At 37.2% G+C, this 21,259-nt stretch overlaps 1 protein-coding gene across 4 annotated transcripts in view; it reads left to right on the top strand.

Annotated features, from left to right (window-relative positions):
* Positions 1–1,725: 1,725 nt before the first annotated feature.
* Positions 1,726–21,259, top strand: part of CABCOCO1 (ciliary associated calcium binding coiled-coil 1) — a 101,199-nt gene continuing 81,665 nt past the window's right edge. For 2 of the 4 annotated variants that reach the window (XM_081159042.1, XM_081159044.1), the window contains exons 1-3: positions 1,739–1,847; positions 10,607–10,710; positions 16,582–16,751. In XM_081159042.1, coding sequence (XP_081015168.1) covers positions 1,767–1,847; positions 10,607–10,710; positions 16,582–16,751 — 355 coding nt within the window. In that variant the 5' untranslated portion in view covers positions 1,739–1,766. Of the gene's footprint in view, positions 1,848–10,606; positions 10,711–16,581; positions 16,752–21,259 lie in introns of all 4 variants that reach the window. The other 2 variants (XM_081159041.1, XM_081159043.1) reach the window with 2 other exon arrangements.

Here is a 21,259-nt window from a genome sequence, read left to right as displayed (position 1 = left end):
TAATTCCTACAAAACAATTCCCCCTCCCTGAGGTAACCTCCCCATCACTGTTAAAATTGACTTTATCTTTAATGGAGTATTCCATCTAGTTCTGAGGTCCAAAAAAGGGGAGCAGAAATCTAAAAACTGTAAAAGACTGTCAAGGACAATTAAAGGCCAGAAAAATACATCAGGTCTTTGAGGAAACTAGAACTGTAGTTTAGAGAAATAAATGCTTCAGCCCTTTATCAAATGCTAAATTTAAGGAAAGTGGAGAGTTCTTACCTAGCAGAAGGTGACTTGCTATTTTCAAAGTCTGTGAAGTAGCGATCAGAAGGACACAATCAAATAATAACACATCGTAATGAGTTTGTAAGGTGGTAGCTCTTGTATCAACTCTGGCCGTCACTAAAAATCGACTATGTATGCCCTAGTTGAGGAAGTTCTAATGTAGTCCTTTTTAAATGGGGTTGGAAGTCATAATAAATGCATTGCTGAATGAATAAGGTGTGTTAGGAAATAAACCAGTTTCTTTAGGAGCGAAAATCCACTTGAAAAATTGGCCAAACATATATAAAACCAGAGACAATTTATGAACACAAATTCATGAATACACATACAGCACACATGTACAAATTGTGTGCATAATTTGAACTGAGACAATTTGAAGAGAAGGTACTATTATTGAGGTTTTGTAAAGCTAAAGTGTTGAATTTGGTCTAAATGGCAATGGGAAAATATAAGAGGTAGTCACTCATGAAATATTATCCTGTCAGCTGTATACAGGATGAGCTAAAATCAGGAGAAACAATACAAACTAATACTAATATCAATAACAATATCTAACAGTTGTAGGTGCCAGACACTGTTCTAAACATTCCCATATATTAACATGTTAATCTTCACAGTAATGCTGTGAGGCAGATATTAGCTCATTTCACAGATGGGAAAACTAAAGGGCTTAAATAATGTGTGATTTTTCCAGTAAGCTTCCTGCACAGCAACCCTCATGCAGGTAATAACAAGCAAAGTACATTTCATTTTCAAAGCAGGTATTATCCAGAAAGGAATACACATACAGCCACTAACTACATTGTTTTTAAATGTTTTTATTATGGAAAATTTCATACATATATACAATAGAAAGAATAATATAATGACCACCCCCTCTCCATCAAGTATCAATCTCGATTCCTCTACTATACTTCCACCCATTTCCCATGCTCCTCCCCTTATTATTTTGGAGTAAATCCAAACATTATTATCATTTCACCATCAATAAATCTTTCAGTCTGCACCTCTGAAAGATAAGGACAGAATCTTTTCTCTAAATACGACAATAACATTGTAGCACCTTAAAATTGCCATAACTCCTTAATATCAAATGTCAATCAATCGCAAAGTTCCAATAATATATCTCACTTAAATATTTATTGAGAACTTAATGTATTAGCATTGGTACAAGCACATATTACCTCATTTAAATTGCTGTTTTTTTACTAAAACGAACGCGTTTGTCTCTAACCAAGGATTCAAAGGGCCTTCCCAGCGGTGACCCCGCGCCTTAGAGGTCTCACCCCGGGACCCCCTCCCACCGCCAGGTCCCAGCCCTTTCCCAGGAGCCGCGGGGCGCTGGGATCCGCCCCCAGCCCCGCCCCGGGACCTCGGCCCCGCCCCCGGCCCCGCCCCGGGACATCGGCCCCGCCCCCGGCCCCGCCCTGGGACCTCGGCCCCGGCCCCGCCCCCGTTGCCTAGGTGACGAGGGGCCGCTTTCCTGGGGAGAGATCATGGCGGCTTCTTTGGGGGCAACAGTCGGGGGGACGACCTCCGCGGCGGTAACCCCGGCGGGAACCTCGCCCGAGTCGGAGGTACGTCGCTCCTTCCCGGTACCCCCGACCCCCGAGCGCACGGCCCCGGCCCGTGGCGCCCGCGGCCCAGGCCAGGCCCGGGGCCCGTTTCCCCCGCCCCGGGTGAGTGGGCAGCGGTCGAGGCGGAGGAGCTGGGCTGCCCGGGGGCCGGGGGCGGTGCGAGGGTCCGGGAGGCACCGCCCCGCGCCCTCCCGCCTGCCGGGTCCCGCCGGGTCCCGCGGGGTCCCGCCGGGTCGCTCGGGCCCTGGCGCGCCGCGGGCGGTGCCCTGGAGCGCGAACCGCGGCGGTTCCTCCGTCGGCTGCCGGGCGTCGGCCGACCGCCTCCCCGCCCGCGCGCCTCCCGGACCCCCTGCACTTATACCGGGGTCTTGGGTTTTCAGGGGGCCCGTCAGTCCCTTTTGGAAATTTATACTAATTCTTTTACGGCGATCACAGTTTTGATTGTTGAAAAGGGGTCAGGGAATAACTGGTCATTGGTACTGGATTGATTAATATTTGAAGGCTGGGGCTTGGTGTTTCCCTTGTTTTACCATTTTTCTAAATAAATAAATACATAAGAGGTAGGACAAAAGAGGAAAGCCTGAAAAGCCGCCGTTTTAGTTATGGCTTAGCTGCCCTCTTCAACTCGTCTTCAGGGAGGCGGTCTGACCCCGTTGGCCCGGTGGTTTCCTGTGCACGGCCAGCATTTACCTTCCGGCCCCTCCCGGCGTCCGCTCTCAGTAACAGGGGGGCTTCAGGTGCCTTTAACTTCTCATAAGCTTAGTATCCTGAGGTATTTGTTAGAAAGATATCTGCTATGCCACATATTACTAAAAAAAAGTTTAAGTCTTCACACACCGAGTCCACCATGTTGTTTCTATGAAGTTTTCAGTTTTTTAAGGCCCGAAAGGCAAATGATGTTATACATGTTGCTTGACCGCCTGTTTCGAGCCAGAACTTGCCTGTGCGGCCAGCTACTTTGGTCAGCAAGGTGTTTAAAATTATTTAAATTAATGTACGTGCAGACACAAATTATATGCCGACGGGTCAGCAGTGTTGGAACACAGAAGCCCGTGTGTACTCGGGATGGGTCAGCAAGGTGTTCCATGGTGTGCTCAACTCCCTTACTGGCCTACACAGTGTTCTCTGTGCAGGAGTACTCGCTGCAATATTATAAATGAAGAAACACAGAGCCAGTCATTCAGTTCCTTGCTCAGAGATATACAAAGTCGTTCGCAATCCAGATTCTTCCCATTACTATATGCAGACTGCTCAGCTATGCTGTCTTCCCTATGAGCCTTTTGAAATTAGCATACTTTAAAAACACATTTTAACGTGATAAACTGGTTACTAAGCCAGTTACTCCCTTGTGATCTCTAATGTAAGTAATACAATTTCAAAAGTGGCATAGGAAATTAACCAATAAAATTGCGTTAAATATATACAAAAACTTATGACAATGCACAGTTGTCAGTGTACATTTACATATACGTACATATCCACGTAGATAACGTCCTTTCTAAGAAGTCTCTGATAATTTGAGGCCTTAATGAATCTGTAATTAAGAAAAAAGAAAGAAAGAAATATCCCATAATTTTTTTAAAGATCCAAAAAAATGCCATGCTCCAGGTGGGAAAAAAAATCACTTTTTATAATGGATGGTGAATCAAGATGAATGAGCTAGTTATAGACCTTAGATGCTTAGCTACCATGTTAGCACTGTCAATAGGCACACTTGTTAACTTCTTGGAGGAGGTCTTCCCTATGATAATTCAGCCTATGCTCAATCTTTTAGTTAGTGACAAGTGGAAGAAATCCAGTTGGAACTTTGACTCACTTAGTTTTCTCAAGTTACTAAGACTAGCAGTTTAATATGCTGCATGGTGAAAACTCCATTTTCCTTTCTAATGAAACAGTTCCTGTCTTCACAGAGGGAAGAGTTGATCCATAGAGCTGTCATTCATTAGAATGACAAGCTCTGCCAGCCACCCATTTGTGCCGACTGGAAGGTTCAGGGGTTAGATAGGAAAGATGGCAAAAACCTCTCTCTCAGAGTCTGTTCCCAAGGCCACAGCTTTTCAGTTAGATACTGAAAGCTTCTTCTCAGATCAGGTTCTTTCCAGAGTTGATCCCCTGAGCCCTGGTCCCCTATGGTGTCATTTCTAATAAATTTGGTGTCCAAATTGACTTAGCCAATAGACCATGTAGTCATTTAGGCCAAGCAGTAGTGAAATTTTTCTTTTCTTGCCAAGCCTCTTGGAAGTAAAACATGAGCTTCTAGGAGTCTCAGGTTTCCCATTTGTTGTTTGTTGCCAATACCTAGAATAAAAACAACCAATTATCCCAATCACATAGTAGGAACTCAATAAAATATAGCTAGTTAAAATCATAGGTGGTCTGATGTATGCCAGGAGAGGTAGTTATCATAGACTAAAATCTACTCTGTGAGATACTGTGAACAAGCAGACATGGCATGCAGGTCCAGGAAAATATTTTTCCTATGACATTGAATAAACTCTTCTTGCCAACTTTCTAAATTTAACATTCCAGGTTCTTTAGTAACATTGGAGCAAATGCCTCCCTCTAAAAGGTAAGACTAAACTTTTAGCAGATATCTGTATAAATGCACAAGAACAGAAAAATAATAAAAATCTGAAAATAAGTATTTGCTGTAGACGTGTGTAAATGAAAGGAGTTTATAAGTGAATTTGTTAATGAGCTTACAAATGAATATGAAGGCTTCAGTCATCAGTCTTTTATCATTAGTTTGCTTATAAACCAAATTTCTTAATATCTCTAAAAATACTATTTGGGAAATATAATTATTTAAGTAGTACACTTAAAAGGACTGTACTTCAACTCACATTAGAGACCTAAAAGAAAATATAAATGATTACTTCCCACCCAATTGCTTTTTCTGAATAATGTCCCTTAGCGTCACCACATCCCCTGATAGATGATATTTACTCAGTGCATTCAGGGCTTTATCAGCACAGGAGGACACTTATATAATCTTGAATGGGAAGATGAATGTCATTTGTATTAGAGATCTTCAGCATGTCCTGGAGGAGGCCATCAATGATTCTCTGTCCATTAGGTGGTCTCTACAGACCTTGAAAACAGCCCCCACTCTACTGTTGGCTGGTAAGAGAGAAACACTTTGGGCTCAACTTGAACAGCAAAGTGATAAGGTTTCTGCATTTCAGTATTACTAAAGAAGTATTTATTGAAGCCATTCACAGCACATAGTGTAGATCAACCTGTGCAGGGACAAGGGGAGGATGCCAAAATATTGCTTAAAATATTGTTGAGAAAACACGATAATGTACCTCAAAATGTTAATATACAGTAGTATTATTTATCAGACACTGAGAACCTCTGGGAATACTGGCTGTAGGCTTGTCTTTCTTCCTAATATTATTGCTCTTTATGTTTCCTGTCTTATTTTAAAAGTCCTGCTTCATCTCCCTGCTCCAGTCTCCCTTTCAGGTTGCACAAATTATCTTCAGCCTTTTTCTAATATTTAAAGTTTTAATATACTAAAGTTAGGTTTTTAACACGGCTAAAATTAATGTTTGATAGATATATTTGTTTATTTGAAATGAGGATCTCATTATTTTTCTTCCAGACATGAACCATCAAGTTAGCTTCATTTACTAAATAAACAGTCTTCTCTGTTCTTATAGAGAATGGACTGACTGCCACTATCACATTATAGCATTATATGTATACCTGAATGGGCACAAGAATGGATGAAATAGTGAAATAGTCAGTGGAACAGAATAGAGAATTCATATACACATATATATGTTTATATATATGTCAGGTATTGCTAGAAGTCAGGCACAAAACTCTCAGTAAAATATGGGTAGAAAAAGAATAGCTAAACATGAAGAAATTATTTGCCAAACACCATCATATTGAATGGTGAAACACTGAAGCCATTTGTATAAAAAACAGGAACTAAAGAGGGATTCTGGCTAGTAACATATTGTAATCCAGCATACTATAGAGGTTCTAATTAATAAAATAAGAAAATAAGTATGTGGCTTAAATATTAGAGATGAGGAAATATAAAAACTTTATTTGAAGATTACATGGGTGCATACCAAAGAAACCTGACATTGTATTAACATGGTTTGAACTAATAAGAAATTTGATAAGGTGGTTACATATAACATAAATATATAAGGCCAATTGCTTTTCTCTATATTAGAAATTAATTAGAAAGGGAAATGGAGAGAACTTGATTAAACTATACTTGGTTTTGAATGTAATAAGAAAGGCATAGGACCTAAAGAAATTATAAACTATCAAAGGTTTAATAACAGGAGTTGATTTAAAAAGGTTTATTGGAAACCTTCAAATTCAAACAAGTCTTTCCCATATTATAAGTGCAATGCACTGGAACTAAAGCTTTAATTCCTACGTACGATTATATACATACAAAGTTATGTTAAGAGTTGTTCATGATCCATTCTTGCATTTCTGAACTTGACCTAATTTGGTCACAATGACAGCTTATTTTAATTAGAATTTTTGCACCTGCATTTATTAATGATTTTAATTTGTAATATTCTTTTGTGCTAGTTCAGGTTTTTGTGTGTAGATTATTCTGGCTTCTTAAAAATGAATTATCTAAAGTCTATAATTATTACACTTAACAGAATTTGTGTTCTTGTTTGTTAGGTAGAACTTCAAGTGTAAATCTACTGGGCATGGTGACTTTTTAAAAAGTAGACTTTCAGTTTAGTTCATGTTTGGTCAGTTCCATTTTCTCCCTTACCTTTGGTCAAGTTTGATAACTTATGTATTCCTACAAAATCATCCATTTCCTTGTCATTTTTTAATGTGTTTCCACTTACATGGCATATATTTATTTTTTTCTTTATTTTTAATCACATTTGCCAAAGATTTGTCTGTTTTATTCATTATTTTTAAAAACTAGCTGTTGCTTTAGCTTCTCCTTTTTTCAGCTTTTTTCTTTTTTCTTCTTTTTCTTAAATTGTCTCTCTAACGTGGTCAGGACTATAGTGAGGTGAGTGAGGCACTCTCCATGGGAACAAAATGTAAGGGATGCCAAAAAATTCAGTAGTCAAGATAAACTATATTTTAATGCAGTATTTAAAAAATCAAAATTAATGCAAAAAAATCCCTAATGGCTCAAAGTTTTAAATAAAGACAGCATTAGTATTACTGATTTTTTCCCTTTTGCCTTGGGCTCCAACATGGTTCAACACAGTGCTGCTCCTTAGTTCATTTATTTTCAGGCTTAAAGAAAGTCTTTTAAAATGTGGAAATTGTAGATCACTCTGTGTTCTCTGTGACTGTCAAACTCTGCTTTAGTCAGCTCTGGTGAAATGTATTTTTCTTTTAATGAACATTCATTAAGAATCCTTTAAAATGCTACCAGTGATGGATACAGAGATGCCCCCAGAAACCTTAAATTCTAGAAGGAAGACATATATATAATGTGGAAGGTTTAGGTGGCATTAGAGAAAAAAATTCACAGAAAAGATTATCTGGCATATAATATCAGCCTTTCAATTTTATTGCTTCTGGAATAACTGCTAAAATCCACCAGGTGGTGGAGTAAAATGAGTTACAGTGCGGTTTAGCATACAGATTTTCCTAGTCAGAGATGTAATTTTACAGAGAAAGCCACAATTACATATCTACATTTTTATTAGCCTATTCATGAATTTTCTATTATATCTTCAATTTGTACAAATTAGAATGTATGTGTTAAAAGATTAAAGATGTTTAACCACCTTATATCCTTTCTAGTGCAAGGCAGTGTATAAACAAACAAAAAGAACTCTAGTTTAAAATAGGTCCAGGAATTCAATTTAAAACAAAGAAAACAAGAAACCAGAGGCAAATCCTCCTACGAGGTGGTAAAAAGTACAAGAATAGTAAAAAATGAAGCGCTAATCTTAGGCATCTTAGCTAGAATTATTATTATACAAAAGGTTAAGTTATTGTATTCTTTTTCATATAGTTCTTATGTGACCTACTTTTTCCTATCTAGGAAATTCTGAATGTAATAAAATTGATCTGGATGTCTGTGCAATGTACCTTCCATGTATATCTTTATTCATTATTAATCATGATAGTGATCTTGTGTGTATTAAAACATATCAAGCCCAGCCAGTGTGGCTCAACGGTTGAGCATTGACCTACGATCCAGGAGATTGAGGTTTGATTCCCGGTCAAGGCACAGGCCCGGGTTGCGGGCTCGATCCCCAGTGGGGGGCATGACTGAGGCAGCCGATCAATGACTCTCATCATTGATGTTTCTCTCTGTCTCCTTCTCCCTTCCTCTCTGAAATCAATAAAGATATATTTTTTTAAAAAATATCAAAATGATTTTTGACATGAATCCACATTTGTTCAAATGATTTGCTATAAGTCACAAAATTAATCAGTAGTCAAACCTCATGAGATTTCCAAATCTAAGTCCTGCTTTTAATCATGCTGCGTCATCCAACAGTGTCATCATATGATGGAGATGAATTCAGGCAGCCTGTTAACAACCTACGTTGACATAACTGGGATCTGCAAAATTCTAAAAAGAAGTAAAAGATTGAATGTCCCTGAGGAGTTTATAATTGAATGCTCTTGACAGTACAGGAATAATTATACTTTACTGCTACTAATAAAAATATATAGAGCCAACAAACATTTAAACAAATATATAGCATATATTGTGGGCTAAAATACTTATCCTACCTAAAAACTGAGTGCATTTAATTCCATTTCCAAGTATCTAAGTGCCTACTGGGTGCAAGTTATTATATATTAGGTATTAAGGTATTTTTATTTTACTGAAATTATAATATAAAAGAAAGACCTAGATTAGGTTAATCTGCTAACCTGAGACTGCAAAAAGATAGTTAATGAGGTAACATATTTCATTTCTAAATTAGATTTTTAGAAACAAAACTATAACTTAAATACAGACATTAAGCTGATTACCATTACCAGTAAGTGCTAGGTTTGGGGTTTTTCTGCTGTGGGAAAAGAATAAGGAAATTTGGGAATATGGTCTTGTTTACTATAGCAAAGCATTTCTTTGCTCTTTTTATTTATTGGAGCCCATTCACATGGAAGGATACATCACAATTTGTTGAACTGAAAACATCTGCCCCCTCTCTCCCAAAACCTCACAGTCCTTGATTTTTATGGAGCTGCAGCTGTTCCTCTGTCCCCTCTGCCATCCCCCTTCACAGCTCCTCTCTTCCTGCTCCTGCTTTGGGCAGTTTCACTTATTCTCACACTTTCAGTGACTCCCAAACCAGGATCTTCAAACTTGACCATTCTGACTTTGGCATTTCTAATTAACTTCTAAACATTCCTTCCTTGATAGGCATATTCCATCTTAAACTCAACCCCTGAAACCAAACTCATTTTCTTGCCTTTTTAAAACTAGCATCATCTTCCAAAACTCCTGTTTCTATTTTGTGTAACAAGAGTGCCATGTATGTTTTGCAGCTTGTACTCCGAACAAAAGAACTCGGCTGAGGGTTGAGCAGGAGCGGAAACTGTTCTGTCTTCACAGGAGCTGCCCTTGGGCCCAGGGTTGTGGCGGCCCTAAGACTTAGTGCTTGCTGTACCTAGAGAGGAGGCCTGTCTAGGTCATGCAAAGGGCCATATGTGCTACTGGAGGCCCTTACTCTTCTAGTTGCCTGTTTCAGAAAATCAGAACCTCCATTCCTTCTTCTCTCTTTTGTCCCCCACGTATAGTATTTTGCATTCACCACTTTTTCTTTTTTTTTTTTTTTTTGCATTCACCACTTTCTTTTCATACACACTGCATGGAGCCTGGTACAGCCCAGTGCCTCATTCCCGAACTGTGTTAACAACCTTTTCATTTAACTCCTCCTCTGTACCCTTTCTATGCTCCTGTCTTTCCTTCACCCTGCTACAGATGACCCTTCCTTCAAGCACAGTTTTATCTTGCCATTTCACTGCTCAAAAACTTTACATATGCCTTATTGACTCTATTAGCAAGAAAAAACTCTAATTTGTCGTTCTTTAACCAGCTAGGGTCTAAAATATTTATGGTTCTTGGCACAGTATCTTGCATCTTGCAATCAGTCAGTAAATATTTGTTGAATTATTAAATTTAAGATCTCTCACAATAGGTTCCCATTGGCGACTTCCCACTTAGGTCCAACTAGTTCCCACTTGTACCCTAGACACCATTATGAAGTACTTGATATTTTCAGAACTGGTAGCCTACAGCATGTCTTTATCACGTTGACATTGCTGTTCATTCACCTGGGGCATTATCCACGCCTAATCTCACAAAGCCCATTCCTGGACCTCTGTCTGTAGACTTTCCTTGTCCAGTCCCTATCTTTGCCCCTCCTTTTAGACTGAATACCACATTTTTTTATGGCTCACCATTTTATTTTATTCTTTTAAAGTCACCCTTGGTTTGTTGCTCCCACTAGATGTTAAGCTTCTTGAGGCCAGCAAGTCTTTCTTACTTGTCTTTGCCTCTTCTTGAGCTCCAAGGTCAATGAGGAATACGTAGATATGAAAAAATATTTAACTGAAAACCATCACCTAGTTTTAAGCATGCACGAAAGACAGATTGACTAGCCATTCAACTTTTACTAAAAACAAAAGAAAAGGGGTTATCTGGGAGACCATTGTTTTTTTAAAAAAATTCCTGATAGCAACTAGACCACAGTAAGAACAATTGTTGGGATTAATATGTAAAACATATGACTGAAATAACTCATTCCACTTTTTTTTTTTTTTTTTTGTAGAGAGATACTGAATTTCAGGAGCATGAAAAGATTCTGTCTCCAGATTTTCTTCCAGTTGCCCAAATCACTGAAATGCTAACAGACAGCATAGATGAAGTTCAACAGTAAGCACTTCAATATTACAAGCAAATATAGAGCAGTTCTAGTTCTGCATCTATAAATGGTCATGATATTCTATTACGTACCTTAAACTTTTTCTAAATATTTTATATCTATACCTACCTATATATAGATATAGATATTTTTTATTAGATATGTAGATATATATTCAGATTGTGGAATACAAAAATTCTCAAGCAACTAACCTTGCACCATTCAGCAGTCTTCTTTATGGGAGAAATCATTTCAAACCAACCTGAGAATAGGGATTTATTGTTAAAAGCAGCTTTTAGCATATGCTTTTACTTCTTTTCTCTTTTATTCATAAAATTGTCAATATTCACAAGAACCTTTAGGCCTTCTGTCTCATCATGAAAAGACTAAGTTGTAATTTTTCTGTAATATTAATAATCAATACATTTTATCATCTTGGAAGTCCTGAATATTAGCCATCCACCTGTGATTTTTATTGGATATGAAGCTCTACTGAGTACTCTGATTTCATACATTTGTTTAAAAATGTATTACTGAATTTATAGGCAATAATTCTAATATAGGTGCATCTTATTTTTAAGACCATTAATTCCTATAGTAGAGCATTTACTTTGAACTCTAGTCAGATATATCCAACACAGAAATTCCTAAATGGTGTTTTTAGTAATCACTCATTTTAAAAATCATCGTCTCTAATAATGGAATCCCGATTGGCTATAATGTGTGGAGAGTGGGGACAATGGGCTGTTCTGGACCGTAATGTCCCTGTGCAAGATCTCTGCAGGCCAGTCCTCCAGATTTTAGCAGGGTATTGTGGACTATAATGGACAGATGGAAAATGACTCTGTCAGGTGTTATCATTTGCAAATCTCACAAATATTATGGAATAGAGGCAATTTACTACTGAGAAGGAAATATTACAGATGTACTGGCTGTAAGAGAAATCTGAAAAGGTAAAGCATATAACGAGCAGATGAATGACACTGACAGGCCTTTTCCCAAGATGCTGTTCACCTTCAGTGCCTGTAAATCCTGCTGGAAACTCTGGTGATGTGTGATTCGGCCATGCTGCTGACTATCTGTATCTTTATAAATATTAGTCAAAAAACCTTTACTGATTTTTAAACAAGTATTTCATGGTGATTTTACCATTTTTGTAGAGATGAATGCTAATTGGGAATTCTGACTTAGCATCAGAATTGATTAGTAAAATTCATTCATTTTATTAGTATCACTGATTATTTACCCTTTAAGTAAAATATTGTTTTCTCTTACTAGGTAATCTCAAATGTTGTTGGTCACTGAAATGCAAAATTTAGGTATTTAATACTAGGCAAAATAGTGTGATGCAAATGACAGATATTTAACATAGTTTACAATTTAAATTTTTATTAAATGTTAAATGAAATATGTTATATTAAATGCAATTAATATTCAATAAAAGGTACTGCAAACAAATGCTTTTTAGACTTCATTTATTACCACATCTTAATTTATACTGTGTGTCATACCTTCTGTGAAAATCTTATTTTTTCAGTTATTGGTTCATTTTATTGAGTGTCTCAGTTCTAAAACTATTTTCGTCTTTAAGAGGTGAGGTCTGGGACAAAGGAAATGATACAGAGGTTGATACAGAAATTAGCAGTATAGAAACAAGCAGGTTCAACATAGGTTGACCTTTTAAACTGTCTCATTGATAGAATTCACCTGAAGTAATCTCAAATTTTAGACATCAATTTTGGATAAACGACACCAGTGATATGTCAGGAGCCATTGCTTTGCAAAGTAATTTTCTTGAGATTTTTTTAAATGATTTTTGTAACAGTAATCCTGAAATGTTTGCAATCAATCATTCACTTTCCAGTTAAAATAACGTTATTACAAATGGGGATTAAATACCTTTCAACATACAGAAAGGTATCCTGTCACTAAGTGACAGAATATGCCAAAATCATACAGTCTGCAAAGCTATAAACCTATTAAAATGAATTATAAGAAATTAGCACGTTTCCTACCTTTTAAAATTAAAAATTGTACTCCATGAAAGCAGCCAACCAAATAAAATATTGAAGTATCATTAAAACATATTTGTGCAGTACACTTCAAGTGAAGTTAAATGTCTGGGTACATTTCTCATGGTTTTCTAACTACTATCAATTATGTTTTAATGTAACCCTGATTTTATGTATAGATCACTCAAATCTTGTTTGAAAAAATGATAGGAACAAAATTAAAAATAACTATTTAAACACAGAAATAACACTAAGAGATCTTTTAATAACCTTTCTATAACAGGGCTTCCATGAGCTGTTCAATTCTTGCCTTAAGGGTTATTTCTGCATATCATCATATTTAAAAAATAAAATGCACTCCAATTTCAAGAGTATGCAAGAATAATGTAATATTTTTACTGAAATTCTTGGTGAGATAGTTTCATCACCTATCACTGTAGCAAAACTTCCTAAATCACTGTTAAGCATCTCTCTCTTTCCCAGAATTTCCTCATGCTACAGCTGTGGCAGTCTCTGGCCTTTCCCCTGTCCATCTCTGCTTAACCCCAGAAGAAAAGCTTACAAATTGGCCTGTAGGGTATGGAAACTGCATTCAAACCACAATAGTTCTTGCTCCAAATGCTTCTCTGCATAATCTCTTTGGGGTGAAATGACTGAACGAAAAATAGAAGTGGTGAATATTTAGCCCTGTGCTCCAAATTGAAGGTTAAGATCTAAATGGTACTAGGAGAAGTGGTGTAGGGGGTATGGGGGAGAGAGCACAGGTGGAGATGTGAAGAAATTTCACCAAAATATGCTTACACCAGTAGTTACCTTTATTCACATACAGTCAGACACTGAAAAATAAAAATAAAAAGACAAGAATACATGTAACTATTCAGGCCAAATATTTAATTTTTTAAAATTAAATGGCAGATGAAGAGTACACTTAGAAGGAAGATTAACTTCTGGAAACAGAAGAAAGCATTAGACAAAAGCTGATTGGGTTCCATATAACAAGGGGTTAAAGAAAAGATAATAAAATATGTAAATGGAAGCTCTTAGAACTAGGATAAAAAAACTAAAGAATAAAACCAATGTAGAGTTTACCTTGCTGAAAATTAAGCCAGTAATGTGGAAAACATATTTAAGGAAATTTAAACAAAATGCAGATTAAAGCAATTAGAAGATTGAATTATACATCCAACATAGTGAATCAGAAAAAAAAAAAATTAACTTTATAAAAGATAAGCTTTGATTTTAATATTGTAATAGTATAAAACTTGATACATTACCTTATGTCTGAGATAAAGTAAGTGACCTAGAGAGGAAAATAATTAGGCAGGCCTCAGACTTTTCCTTAGCAACATCAGGTAGCAGAAATCAGTAGAGTGACAAGTAATCAAATTTAGAGTGAAAAGAATGTGATTCCAGAATAAAACAATAATTTGCATTGTTGCTTTAGTTAATCCACCTGGATTGACTTTAGTGTATTGGGTGAGGTAGAATTTTATTTTCTATATGGCCAGCCAGTTCTCCCAGCACCATTTTTGAAGAGTTCATACTTCCCTAACTGATTTAAAATACATTCTATCCTATACCAAATCCTCGTATGTATTGGGTCTGTTTCTGGGCTTTCTACCTGTTCAGTTGGCCTATTTATTGATTCTATTAAAATACTACAAGTTTCTATTACCGTAGATGTTTCCTTGCTGCCTTTCACTTAAGACTAAATGATAGTGTACCTGTAACATGGAAAAATGAATCTTGCTGACTGATAGCCAAAGCAAATTGAAGGCGCCTGGCTACTAAAGTAACCCCTCCTTCAGAGTGCTTGCCTGCTCATGTCTGCATCCCCCAACTGAGCTGTGTGCTTGATAAAATATATCAGTTAGAATGCTTTCAGTTGCATGTAACATGAAAAACTGATCATACTGGCCTAAAAAATAAAGAAAATACACACACGTTTGTGTATACTATCACATGACAGGACATTCAGAGATAGACTAACTCCAGAGCTAATTAACTCAAGGCCTCAACAGTATCAAGAAATAAGGCACAATCTTATGGTTGTAAGATGGCTGCCAGTAGCAATCAAATGTACTATTTACTCTTTTGTATTTTTGTTTTACAGAAGAAAATGGACCTTATCCTTAGTTATGATTAATTAGAACAATTTAGGAGAGTTCCCAGCATGGACCAGTAGTTCTAGAGAATGCCGTACACTGAGTGGCATTCTGTAGCATTATGGGGTGGGGAATGAGACTACCATGATCGGCTTGGGGGTTCAGGTCTCCCCTGATCCGACTGTAGAGACACTGAGACCTGTTTAATCCTGCTGTATGCATTATTGTGATCATATAATTTATTTTAATATTATGATTAATAAGGAATTCCTTTTTTGCAAATGGCAGTATAGAGTTGTCACATACACGCTCCCTCAGAAATCACACTTAAGCAACATGGAAATACTAATTCCTTCTTTGTTCAAATAAGGGGAATGCTGAAAGCCCAAGCCACAAAATAGGAGGGTCAGTGCCAGGAGCATTTAAATCAGGCAGAAGTGCAGGAGAAAAAGTAGGAGGGTATACATGTCTGAAGATCCCAGAATGAGGTAGGAATATACTTCCTCCCCTAGGGGGAGAGAAAATCCTGAAAGGCCATCCCAGGCAAGAGCAAACCGGGGTTACAGGCTTGCAGCAGATACTCCCCATGTTCACAAGAAATAGATTATGTGATAGTAAAGAAAACCTGTCCCACTTTATTTCTTTTTCCCCATTAATTCAAAAAAGTAAAATAAGAATCATTGACATAAACATAAATTTCATACAGAAAATAGAATGTAACATGGCCAGGTCTGAGTACTAAGCAAGGAACATGTGTATAAAGTCACTGGAAGGAAAAAAATTGAAGAATAGGAAAATTACCTGCAGACATTAAATACACCAGAAAAATATAGCTATCAGCATATAAAAAATAAGGCCAAATATTTATCATGAATTTAAAAAGAAAAACATGTGGGAAGCATGCACCACAAGAAAATAAAACAGAGATATAAAAACTCAAGGAAGAGATAATAAGAAATAAAAGTATAAAATGTGTAAAATGTGTAGAATGGAGTAGAAAAAGAACAGTCTTGCAAAGATAAAATTTATAAGCACCCATGGGAAGAATTAACACTCTGAAAACACTGAGGGCCATAGAAGACAGTGATGAGAAAAGTATATAAAATTAAAAGGAAATTGATTTGAAAAATGTTTGAAGGTTAAATAGAAAATGATAGCTATAGGGAAAAAATGAGTAAAATATACCTAATTGGAATTCTTTTTTCAAAAAAACCAACACAATAATATTTAACAATCTAGTTCCAGAACACTGTCGGAAAGAAAAGGAACTTGATTATGTAACAGAAAAAGAGATTGAATTTTTTGGGGAAAAATAGTAGTAAAGTTACTATATTTCAAAGACGGAAGAAGAGAAAGGGCGACTGGGAGGAGGAGAATCAGAAATGAATAAAGAGGAAGTAGAGGGAGAAGACCAGAAGGGGTTTGCTCACACCTCACTCCTCTCTCCCCCTCCCCCCTCCCTCTCTCCTCTCTCCCCCTTCCCCTCCCTTCCTCCCTCTCCCCCCTCCCTCCCTCTCTCCTCTTTCTCTCCCCCTCCCCCCTCCCTTCCTCCTTCCATCTCTCCCTCCCTCTCTCCTCTCTCTCTCTCTCTTTCTTTTTTGAATGCCATTTTGGACTTAGAATTTAGATATAACCATGAATATTTTTAGATTATGGGCGTTACAGAATTTTCATTCAAGACAAATATTTACATTTTCAAAACTTAGAAAAAGAACTGTACAATATTTAATCTGATTTTAATACCTAATTTTTCTTTTCGTTACAGAAAATTGGCCACATTTTTGAATTTCAAACATCTTAAAACCAATTTAAAACAAGCCATTCTACTAGATTATTATGTGTCTGGATTTTTGTGGGCCAGAGGCATGGATTTTTCTATTATTCAGTGTTCAAAATTTATGACTTTACTAGATATGTTGCTTCATAATCTTAGAAGTAAGTACTTTATTTATTTATTTATTAAATTAATTTAATTTTTTATTTCTGTTTAAAATATTACAGATGTCCCTTTTTCTCCCCAATGACCCGTTCCACCCCATCCCATCTCCCTCCTCAGTCCCTCTCCCCACCATTGTCCATGTCCTTGGGTTGTGCATATATGCATACAAATTTCTTCTTTTTTAAAAAAGAAAAGAAAATTTCATTCATCTAAATTGTGTTGTTAGCAAAATTTCACAATTGTATTATAATTTCTTCAATGAAAATCATGTTTTTTCCTGGGTTCAGCAAAAATATAGTTCCTATCTTCATTAAGTTGTGAAGCTTCAAATAATACTTAACAATACTAAAGGTCTCAATAATTACTTTACCAAAGAGGTGATCATTTCATTCAAAAATCTTATCAGTGTTATCCATCCCAAAAATGCCAAGTAGCTCAGATTTACCTACGTATTTTTTCATTACTTGAGCTGTTTTCATCTCATCTTACCTAGAAGTATTACTGGGCTATCTCAGGATGACTGAAAGACTTTGGTCAGTCTCAAACCCCCATTCAATAGCATCTCCTACAGGGTACATGTTATAATCACTGTCTCAGAGTTGAGCAAGCAGTCCAGAGAACAAGGTGGTAGAGCTGGGAAATGGCAGAACTAGAATTTGGATCTCAGACTGTGAAACCAAAAGGCCCTGAGCACAATGAATGTAAAGGAGTTTGTGTCTCAGCTGAAAGACGCCTCCTGTCAGTTGGGAGGCATCCTCTTTCTTCCTTCCTCTTTCCCTCCCCCACCCCTCTCCTTCTCTCTCTTTTCCCTCCATCTCCCCCTCCTTTCTTCCTTTCTTTTATTTCTTTTCTCTCTTTTTCTTTTTGGTAGTTTGCCTCTTTTTTCTTTTAGTCTTGTTACTAGTTTTTGTTGTTTTCAGCTTGCTGTCCCTAAAGAATTGTCACCGTCATCCTAGCAAAACCTGTGGATGCCTTGTGGTCCCACAAAGCCTAGTGTGTTCTGTGTGTCAGTTCTAACTGCATCGGTGCAGGGGAAGTTTTAGTGAGTTAGCAAGACTGTAAAGAAGCCCCTCGTGCCCTCTGTGCTCGTCCTGCTCCCAGTCACCCTTTACAAGGAAAAAACCGGTAGTTCTCATATGTGGGGAGAAGAGATTATTATTTTTTCTTCTCTGCAAGTGGGAGAATTTCATCTTTGTTTTTACTTAAGTATGTAGTCCCATGTTAAAGATAATTAGCCCAATAGAAGATAAAATCATTATACTTGATAATGAAAACAAATATGATGATAATGGACTGATTTCAGATTACCATGCACATCGAAAACAGGGTAGAAAGTAAAAACAAAGCCTGAAGTCTCAGGTAGCTCATCTTGAGAATTCAGTCTTTTCCAGTACTGCAAGATACATATTTTGTAATTAAGAGACATAAATAATATAATATTGTTTCAATTTTAATTGTTAAACTATAACCTTCCAAAAAAGAATTTTTAGTAAATCATCAAAAAGACAGACTTTGGCTGGGTTTACTTTTCCTTGTGACACAAATATTTATAGAATCTTTGAGTACTGCATGCTTTTAAACATGTTCTTTCAACAACATTGCCAAAATTGCTTGATAAACAAAGAACTATGTAAATCTTACCTTGCATGGAAAATAATAAATAGATGCCAACAACAAAATGAAATGGATATTGAGATTATATGCCAAAGACTCAAAACAGCTATTATAAAAGTGCTTAAGTGAACAATAGTGAGCATTCTTGAAACAAATGTTAAAATATAAAGAATCATGGAAGATATAAAGAAGAAACAAATGGAAATTTTAGAACCAAAGTATATAATAACCATAATTAAAATCTCACTGGATGAAACTAATAGCAGAATGGAGAGGAAACAAAGGAAAAAATATCAGTGAACCTAAAGATAGAGTGACAGAAATGATCCAGTCTGAACAGTACAGAGAAAACATGAACAAAACCTCAGGAGCCTGTGGGACAATGAAGTTCTAATATACATATTATCAGGGTCCCAGAGGACAGGAGAAAGAATACAGTGCTGAACAAACATTTGAAGAAATAATGGCTGAAAACTTCCCAAATTTGGCAGAAGACATAAACCTATAAATTCAAAAGGCTGATCGGACCACAAACAAGCTAAACCAAAAGGAAAACATTATCAACTAGGCTGGATCTAATTGACATTTACAGAACAATACGCCTGAAAATTATAAATATTTTAGAAGAAAACATTGGGTGAAAATCTTCACAGCCTGAGGTTATACAAAAAGTTCTTAGCAATGACCACCAAAACATGATCCATAAAAGAAACAAATCGGTAAATTGGATTGCATCAAATTTTAAAATTTTTGTTTAATGAACATTACTGTTAAGAGAATGAAAAGACAAGCGATAGACAGGAAAAAATTGCAAATTACATATCGGACAAAGGACTTGTGTTTATAATTTATAATATATAAAGAACTCTCAAAACTCACCAGTGAGTAAACAAACAGTCCTTTTAAAAATAAGCAAAGCCATTAAAACCCAAAACTCCTGTTTAACCATGGCAAAAACATCAGACAAATCCAAATTGAGGAACATTTTACAAAATATCTGAACAGCACTCCTTAAACTGACAAGGCTACCAAAAACAAGAAAAGTCTGAGAAACTATCAGTCTAGAGGAACCTCAGGAGACATGACTAGTAAATATAACAGGGTATCCTGGAACAGAAACAGGACATTAATTAGAAATTAAAGAACTCTAATAAACATGAACTTTAGTTAATTATAATTTATAAATATTAGTTTATTGTAATAAATGTGCCATAATGTAAGATGTTAAAAATAAGAGAAATTGTTTGGGGAAATGTACATTAGAACCACTCTGATATCACTACACATCATAAAATGACTAAAATAAAAAAATACTGACAATACCAAACTCTGAGAAGGATACATAGTGACGAGAGCAAGCGCTTTGCCAATGCAAGGTGGCACAGCCACTCTGGAAAATGGTCGGCATTTTCTAATACAATTATATGACCCATCGGTCCCACTCCCAGGCATTGTTCTAATGTAAGAAAAACATATGTTCACACAAAAACCGGAAAATGAATTTTTTGTGGCTCTATTCATAAGCGCCCCGAACTGAAAACAACGCGAAGGTGCGCCGGCAGTGACGGGTACGCGGCGTTCCTGCGGTGACCACGCGGTGGGCGCGGGCGGCGGGCTGCCGCGGGGAAGCCGGCTCCGAAGGCCGTACCGTGGGGCTGCGGGGGACGATATTCTCAGAACTGGGCCGGGGTGGGGGGACAAGCCACTGGCTGCGGAGCCGGCGAGAAGAGGAGGGAGCGGGGGCGGAGGGAGCTTTCTCCCGGGATGGAACCGTTCCGTGTCCTGGCTGGGGGCGTGGCCTGGCCTATACAAGTGTTTAAGTTCATAAAACTACCGCAAAAGGAAAAGTCAATTGTACTGTATAATGTCTAAAAATATGTATGTATAAAAATAAAGACAAAATATTTAATGAAAGCAAATATATATATACACACACACATATATATACATGCTCTAACAAGAAAGAGAAACTACCTAGGGATAAACTTAAAACACACACTATCACATGATCTCACCTATATGTGGAATCTAATGAACAAAGTAAACTGAGGAATAAAACAGGTCCAGAGACATGGAAACATGGAACAGACTGACAGATCGCAGAGGGGAGGGGGGAGGGGATGGGAAGAGATTAACCGAAGAACATACGTGCATATGTGCGTAGCCCATGGACACAGACAAGTGTGATGAAGGCCTGGGTGCGGCAGGGGTTGGGTGGAGGGGGCAAAGGGGGGCATGGGGGACATCTGTTATACTGTTGACAATAAACACACACAACCACACACACACACACACCACACACAACCACACACACACCACACACACAACCACACACACACACACACACGTGCGTGCACGCTCGGCTCCCCCCCTCCCCCCAGCTGTGCATCAGAAGGTTGGGACCCAATTCCCGGTCAGGGCCCTGCCTCGGTTGCAGGTGCGGTCCCCCGCCGGGCAGGTGTGGGAGGCAAGGACTGATGCTTCTCTCTCAAATCGCTCATCTCTCTCTCTCTCTCTCTCTCTCTCTCTCTCTCAAAACAAACATATCCTCAGGTGAGGATTTAAAAAAACAAACAAACTTGCAAGTTCTTTAGAAAGCAAGCTTCTAAACATTTTTAAAGGTCACCAAGGAAGTATTCAACATTTGGAAAAAATTACAACATTCTTTGAAAGACTCAACATTATATAAAGATGCTAAATCTCAAGTTAATGAAGACTATTAATATTCCAATAAAAATACCAAGTTTTTTTGTTTTTGCGTGGAGGGTGGGTTACTAGGCAAGGTGATTCTAACAAAAATATAGAAAAGAAACAAATACAAATAGCCAGAAAAAACCTGTCTTTAAAAAGTGTAGTAAGCTATAGCATATATTAGAAGTATTAGTATGTA

Source organism: Miniopterus schreibersii (assembly GCF_964146895.1).
Source record: "Miniopterus schreibersii genome assembly, chromosome: 14".
NCBI lineage: Eukaryota > Metazoa > Chordata > Mammalia > Chiroptera > Miniopteridae > Miniopterus > Miniopterus schreibersii.
The sequence above is the reverse complement of the archived record's forward strand: the minus strand, read 5'-3'. Positions and strand labels throughout refer to the sequence as shown.